The sequence below is a fragment of the Bufo gargarizans genome, chromosome 2 (genome assembly GCF_014858855.1).
Source record: "Bufo gargarizans isolate SCDJY-AF-19 chromosome 2, ASM1485885v1, whole genome shotgun sequence".
Lineage (NCBI taxonomy): Eukaryota > Metazoa > Chordata > Amphibia > Anura > Bufonidae > Bufo > Bufo gargarizans.
The window spans coordinates 297,828,124-297,836,294 of record NC_058081.1 but is presented as its reverse complement, the minus strand read 5'-3'; the positions used below and the strand labels follow the sequence as shown (position 1 = coordinate 297,836,294).

The 8,171-nt window shown below is 49.7% G+C and overlaps 1 protein-coding gene across 1 annotated transcript in view; it reads left to right on the top strand.

Annotated features, from left to right (window-relative positions):
- The first annotated feature begins 295 nt into the window (after positions 1-295).
- ZDHHC17 (zinc finger DHHC-type palmitoyltransferase 17) overlaps positions 296-8,171 on the top strand; it is a 55,952-nt gene continuing 48,076 nt past the window's right edge. Inside the window, exon 1 of the mRNA XM_044280413.1 lies at positions 296-397. Coding sequence (XP_044136348.1) covers positions 335-397 — 63 coding nt within the window. The 5' untranslated portion in view covers positions 296-334. The remainder of the gene's footprint in view (positions 398-8,171) is intronic.

Genomic DNA, 8,171 nt, shown 5'->3' with positions numbered 1-8,171 from the left:
AGTCAGTCCTGTTATGGAGGCACTGGGGACAGTCCTGTTATGGGGGCACTGGGGACAGTCCAGTTATGGGGTACTATGACATTGGGAAAACCAGGCAGTTGCCAGCCCTTTCCTACTGTACAAGTGCGACCTAGATGAGATCTGTCACACGTTCGTTGCATTATTTCCTATGGAGACGAATGAATCGCAAACAATCGCTTCCTAATGGTGGCGCGGCGGCCTGCACACGATGTGAACGTGCTCCTGTGTGCCCGTGCATTGTGTGGGACAGGACAACAGCCTCTCCCTCCCGGCTGCTCATTACCCAGCATGCAGCGGGGGATTTAACACCAAGATGGCTGACACTATGGAGGAATATGAGAAAGGCACTGGCTGCGTCCCGATCCTGCACCCCGAGGTGAGTGCGCCCTGTCACTGCTGGGCAGGTGTCCGGGGCACGGCGGGCAGCTCTCTGTGGCAGAGGCTGGGGTGGTGTGCCCGCTGCTACCGAGGGTGCTCAGGGAGGTGCAGGGGAAGACCGCGACCTGTGCTTGTAGTGACCTGGGCACACTGTGCGGCTCTGTGCCGCCTCTTCTCTCTGTGCCCACGTACCTACTGCATGCGCCTCGGTAGCGGGCATCCTCCTGGCGCTGACTCCTAGTCCGTCACCTGTACCTGGAGAGAAGGCCCCGCTGTGCTTGGCACTGGTCTGCCTGTGGGCACCTACAGAGTATCTGGGTCCTGCCTGCATTGCCCCTGATAGGAGCAGTTTAGGGGGTAATAGAACTCATGCAGCCTCCATTATGACTGTACCCCTGCAGCCCCCAGGGAATGCTTGTCACCTCCGGGCTCCAAGGATCAGGATGCGGAATGTCTATAGGAAGCTTTAGAATGGAAGAAGTACCCACAACAACCAATCAGAGCCCAGTTCTCATGTGTCATATGCCTCTTGTTAAAAGCAGCAATTTGATTGGCAGGTAGGGGCCAGGTCTTATCTGTGGCTGGTTCCCTGACAGGAGGCCATCTGTGGCTGGTTCCCTGACAGGAGGCCGTCTGTGGCTGGTTCCCTGACAGGAGGCGGTCTGTGGCTGGTTCCCTGACAGGAGGCGGTCTGTGGCTGGTTCCCTGACAGGAGGCGGTCTGTGGCTGGTTCCCTGACAGGAGGCGGTCTGTGGCTGGTTCCCTGACAGGAGGCGGTCTGTGGCTGGTTCCCTGACAGGAGGCGGTCTGTGGCTGGTTCCCTGACAGGAGGCGGTCTGTGGCTGGTTCCCTGACAGGAGGCGGTCTGTGGCTGGTTCCCTGACAGGAGGCGGTCTGTGGCTGGTTCCCTGACAGGAGGCGGTCTGTGGCTGGTTCCCTGACAGGAGGCGGTCTGTGGCTGGTTCCCTGACAGGAGGCGGTCTGTGGCTGGTTCCCTGACAGGAGGCGGTCTGTGGCTGGTTCCCTGACAGGAGGCGGTCTGTGGCTGGTTCCCTGACAGGAGGCGGTCTGGGGCTGGTTCCCTGACAGGAGGCGGTCTGGGGCTGGTTCCCTGACAGGAGGCGGTCTGGGGCTGGTTCCCTGACAGGAGGCGGTCTGGGGCTGGTTCCCTGACAGGAGGCGGTCTGGGGCTGGTTCCCTGACAGGAGGCGGTCTGGGGCTGGTTCCCTGACAGGAGGCGGTCTGGGGCTGGTTCCCTGACAGGAGGCGGTCTGCGGCTGGTTCCCTGACAGGAGGCGGTCTGCGGCTGGTTCCCTGACAGGAGGCGGTCTGCGGCTGGTTCCCTGACAGGAGGCGGTCTGCGGCTGGTTCCCTGACAGGAGGCGGTCTGCGGCTGGTTCCCTGACAGGAGGCGGTCTGCGGCTGGTTCCCTGACAGGAGGCGGTCTGCGGCTGGTTCCCTGACAGGAGGCGGTCTGCGGCTGGTTCCCTGACAGGAGGCGGTCTGCGGCTGGTTCCCTGACAGGAGGCGGTCTGCGGCTGGTTCCCTGACAGGAGGCGGTCTGCGGCTGGTTCCCTGACAGGAGGCGGTCTGCGGCTGGTTCCCTGACAGGAGGCGGTCTGCGGCTGGTTCCCTGACAGGAGGCGGTCTGGGGCTGGTTCCCTGACAGGAGGCGGTCTGGGGCTGGTTCCCTGACAGGAGGCGGTCTGGGGCTGGTTCCCTGACAGGAGGCGGTCTGGGGCTGGTTCCCTGACAGGAGGCGGTCTGCGGCTGGTTCCCTGACAGGAGGCGGTCTGCGGCTGGTTCCCTGACAGGAGGCGGTCTGCGGCTGGTTCCCTGACAGGAGGCGGTCTGCGGCTGGTTCCCTGACAGGAGGCGGTCTGCGGCTGGTTCCCTGACAGGAGGCGGTCTGCGGCTGGTTCCCTGACAGGAGGCGGTCTGCGGCTGGTTCCCTGACAGGAGGCGGTCTGCGGCTGGTTCCCTGACAGGAGGCGGTCTGTGACTCGATTTGACAAATTGAACCTTTTAATTTGTGACATTTCTTAAATTTCTCCGAATTTTTTCTGGTCCTCCCAGGTGGGATTTCTTTACTTGGCTCAGTTATTAGCGTCCACGTATGGAAATGGACAGGTATCTCTTTCAGGATAACTCTGAAGATTCGGCTCCTCGCGGTTCTGTAGGTTAAGGCCGCATGCACACGGCCATTGTTTTGGTCCGCATCCAAGCCGCAGTTTTTGAGGCTCGGATGCGGACCCATTCACTTCAACGGGGCCGCAAAAGATGCGGACAGCACTCCGTGTGCTGTTCGCATGCGTTGCCCTGTTCCGTGGTAAGCAAAAAAATATATAACCTGTCCTATTCTTGTCCGTTTTGCGGACAAGAATAGGCAGTTATATTAATGGCTGTCCGTGCCGTTCCCCAAATTGCGAAACGCACACGGACGCCATCCGTGTTTTGCGGATCCGCGGTTTGCGGACCGCAAAACTCACACAACGGTCGTGTGCATGAGGCCATAGGTTGATTTCAGATATGTGGAATCTTTCACTTGATGTTCTCCACACTATGTGACGTTTCTGGGAAATCCACCTTCTTCCTTATGTCTACCTGCGGGAATGACTAATGGTATGAAAGGACGTCTACTCCATTATCAGTCGCAGTCATACATTTTACGTACATGGTATTACAGCAATATAACAGGCGCAGTAAATCGGTAGATGATAGAAATCCCACGATTCATTCCATCCGTCCGTTCTCCTATCTCCAGCCCAGCAATCCATGAATGAATCACGTTAGATGAGTGATGAACACCTCTCTCGTGATCAGAATGAAGACAGTAGCTGTCTCTCTAATCGCATCACAGGCACCAATGAAAAGTGGGATAAAGCTGACATTGACATTACATCGTCTGTACAGTCACAGGGTTTGTATTTTTTACTGCAATCTGCAGAACTTGATCAGTTTTACGAATGAAGTCCCGGCATGGTCGGCAGCATGTCTACTTTGGACGTAGATATCATAACACCCTCCGTTATCCTAATGATTAGAAGGAAGCCTTCGGCATATACCCGATGTACAGACATGGTAGTGCCAGCAGTCCGCCATCTCTTATTCTGGTTTATTGTGGCATTGCTGACTCGATCACACCCTAGTGTATTAGATCACATGGCAGGTGACAGGGTTGGTAGGTTTGTCTGCTCAAAGGTCTTGTCCGGTGATATTGTACGGTGATTCATGAGCCATGTGGATGGTCTCCTTCACATTCATTGCTGAATCAGAAGTGTGTGAACATGGCCTAACATGCAGTGAAAAGCATGAGGGTTGGACAAATGCAGTACTTGCGTATTATTTTCAAGCTCCCCTCTATACTTATTCTGTAAAGTAGCATGCATACACTAAAGGTGCGCCTATACCTTTGATGTATGTTGGCTGAACCCATCGATGGTAGCGGTACTGGCCAGTCATCCAATGTGTCTGGCGGTGATGGGAAACAAGCATCGGGCTGCTGCATTTCAACATGTCCGATCCTTTGTTCTCACGGGAGGTAAGTCACTCCCAGGGGAGTATGGCAGTGCTTTATTCCCCCCTCCCTGAGGAGCACATAGAAGAGCATGTTTCAGGTGGTCGGGAGGAACAGCCCCATATTGAAGGAAGATATTCTGATGACCGACGGGTCGCTGTTTTTGGGGTATGCGTGCCACCTCTTCTAGTGCTTTGCCCTTATATATGGAAATGCTATTAGAATAAAGTGATGTTCTGCCTGCCTCGGTGGTATAAACTGTAATTACTCCGCGGGATCCCATCTGGGACTGTGTAATATAGTCCTATAATATTAATCAGGAAGAAATGAATTTGATGTTGCTGATACCCATCAAATCTAAGTGACCCACATTCTGAGGGATAGCTGAGGCCAGTGCTGTCAGTCTGTAAGATTAGTCACCGTGTTATGCTTTTTCCCATTTACGTAATCGTGTTTTGTTGTCAACCTTTCATCGGCATCTCTGTTTTTAATATAGTTTTATATAAAATGACTGAAGTGAAATTGATAGTGCAGCACGGCTCATCTAGATCCTTCACCATACCATTCAGCTGGAATGTAGTGAAACACTGGGAGTAAATCAAACATGGACGCTTTCCTCCATTTGGCCTCTTCTATATGTGTTACATATGTGTCAGCGGAGAAGGGACTGCAGTAATCAGAACATCGGTATCAGGAATATTTGATATTACCATAGGAAGGAGTCTCCCCTTCTGCATACCAAACCTTCACTGCAAAGTCCTTGACGGTGCCCCTGGCTCATGTGAAGAGGACGTGTCCTATATTACAGAGGATCTGGCACCACGCAATGCAGTGCTATCTGCAGGCAGCATGTTATAGAGCAGGAGGAGCTGAGCAGATTGATGTATAGTTTTATGGGAAAGATTCAGTAAAACCTGTAATTTATACATTTATATTCCTGCTCCTTCTTTGTTCAAGGGGAAGTGTTATCAGTGACTGATGGTGTTTTCTGTATATACACTTACAGAAAGAATGCTGTCAATCACTGATAACACCTCCCTATATACAACTATCAGTGACTGACAGCTATCTATGTATATACACTTACACAGAGAATGCTATCAATCACTGATAACACCTCCCCATGTACAACTAGCAGTGACTGACAGCTATCTTTGTATATACACTTACACAGAGAATGCTATCAATCACTGATAACACCTCCCTATATACAACTATCAGTGACTGACAGCTATCTCTGTATACACACTTACACAGAGAATGCTATCAATTACTGATGACACCTCCCTATATCCAACTATCAGTGACTGACAGCTATCTCTGTATACACACACAGAGAATGCTATCAATTACTGATAACACCTTCCCTTGTGTACAACTATCACTGACTGACAGCTATCTATGTATATACACTTACACAGAGAATGCTATCAATCACTGATAACACCTCCCCTGTGTACAACTATCAGTGACTGACAGCTATCTCTGTATATACACTTACACAGAGAATGCTATCAATTACTGATAACACCTCCCCCATGTACAACTATCAGTGACTGACAGCTATCTATGTATACACACTTACACAGAGAATGCTATCAGTCACTAATAACACCTCCCCCATGTACAACTATCAGTGACTGACAGCTATCTATCTATATACACTTACACAGAGAATGCTATCAGTCACTAATAACACCTCCCCCATGTACAACTAGCAGTGACTGACAGCTATCTCCGTATACATACTTACACAGAGAATGCTATCAATAACTGATAACACCTTCCCGATGTACAGCAATCGGTAACTGACAGCTCTCTCTGTATATACACTTACACAGAGAATGCTATCATTCACTAATAACACCTCACTGTGTACAGCTATCAGTGACTGACTGCTATCTCTATATACACACTTAGGCCTATGCACACGACCGTGGTGTGTTTTGCGGTCCGCAAATCGCGGATCCACAAAACACTGTTGGCGTCCGTGCGCGTTCCGCAATTTGCGGAACGGCACGGACAGCCTTTACATATAACTGCATATTCTTATCCGCAAAGCGCGGACAAGAATAGGACATGTCATATTTTTTTTGCGTGGCCACGGAACGAAGCAACGGATGCGGTCAATAAAAACCTCATCTTGCGGCCCCATTGAAGTGAAGGGGTCCGCATCAGAGCCGCCAAAACGGCGGCTCGGATGCGGACCAAAACAACGTCAGTGTGCATGAGGCCTTAGACAGATAATTCTATCAGTCACTGATAAGACCTCCCACATGTACAACTGAAGTCAGAAAAAGCAGAGATTTAAATGTATAAATTACAAGTTTTACAGAATCTTTTGCCATAAAACTATACTGTATTTCAATCTTCTCAGCTCCTCCTGCTCTATAGCATGATGACTGCAGATTGTATTGTATGGTAGCGGGTTCCTTTTAAATGTAATATTGAAACTAAAAGTAAGTAGAAAAGATATATCGTGGGTCATTTATTAAGACTGGTATTTCTGCGTCGCTGGAGATTGCGCTTCATTTATGATGAGGTTCGGCCCTTATCATAAATGTATTGCATCCTCCGCCAGTCCATGAACCTATAATGAAATCTACTACAGCTCTTAGCGGGCATAGATTTCAATCATCATTTATGCCAGTAAACTGGCGTTAATGTCCCAGGCCCGATGGCCCGCCCATTCCACTCCCCTCCACACCACCTTTTTGGAAAGTGAGGTGGGCGGAGTAACAATGCCACTTGCACCTAAATTTAGGTGCATTGGTGTTTTAAAATCTACAAACTAGTGGTTTGCGACATTTTTACACCAGAAATATGGCATAGGGCTTTTGTAAATGACCCCCAGTGTGTTTGGAATTCTTTTATTTTGTAGCAATTTTTTATATTCCTAAAAACCTCAGGGCTTGCGCTATAGAATGAGAGACCATCTCAAACCCTATATTAGGTAGGTGTGGGTCTCCAGAACAGGGTCCCCGAAGTGAACAAAGAGCAGCCATGCATGAGTGGCCACGTTCACTGCTATGGGAGTTCTGAAAGTAGCCGAGCACTGGCTTCCTTCCTTCCTTCGTCTCTCAGCAGTGAATGGAGAGGACAGTGCTCATGCGCGGTGCGTTCTCCTTCACTTTGGGAGCCCTATTCTGGAGACAGCTGCAGGTCTCACCTGTGGCATAACCTAGCGATATGCCATCAGTGTCGGTGATGGGAATGCCCATTTAAGCCATGCCCCTTTCCTGCCAAGCCACACCTGTTTGCCAAACTAGGTGGAAAAAGTGTCTCAGGCACTTGAGGCTCATTTACTTGCATAGTGCTAAAGCCAGTTGTCAGGAAGAAGGTGTTTCTTCCTGACAGTTGGCTGCTCGCTGGTGGAGGAGACCGCTGTAATTACATCACCTCCACAGTATGAGGACAAAGGATTGCACTGTTTCTGGGCAGCAGATCACTGTTTAGACAGCACAATCTGCTGCCCAGAACGGATAGTTTAGATACCTGCACAAATGACAGGACCACCCGATGGACAAGAGTTTTGCTCGTTCATCGGGTGATTGGCGGCACGTTTACACAGATTTCATAAACAATCGTTCACAGGAATGTTGGTTCTTGATAATCTGCCCGATTATCTGGATGTATTAATCCACCTTTAGTAAATGTGGTGCATAGTCGTTAGTAAATCTGCCCCATTGGTTTGATACAGAGGCTGAAAACCATAACTAGTCATTATCTGCATGAGTATTATCATGTATGTGATATCTACTCCCTACCCCTGAAGAAGTGTCCGAATATTGCTCCGTTATTAGCGTCCACGTATGGAAATGGACAGGTATCTTTTTCAGGATAACTATGAAGACCTCGGCTCCTCACGGTTCTGTAGGCCATGGTTTGATTTCAGATTTGTGGAATCTTTCACTTGATGTTCTCCACACTATGTGACGTTTCTGGGAAATCCACCTTCTTCCTTATGTCTACCTGCGGGTTATGACTAATGGTATGAAAGGACGTCTACTCCATTATCAGTCGCAGTCATACATTTTATGTACATGTTATTACACCAATATAACTGGCGCAGTAAATCGGCAGAACATCGGTAGATGATAGAAATCCCACGATTCATTCCATCCGCATCGTTCTCCTATCTCCAGCCCAGCAATCCATGAATGAATCACGTTAGATAATACAGTACAATACAATAATAAGTGAAGAGTAAGCCCTGGCTCTGAGGAACCCCTCTCTTAAAGGGAATGTTTAGAAT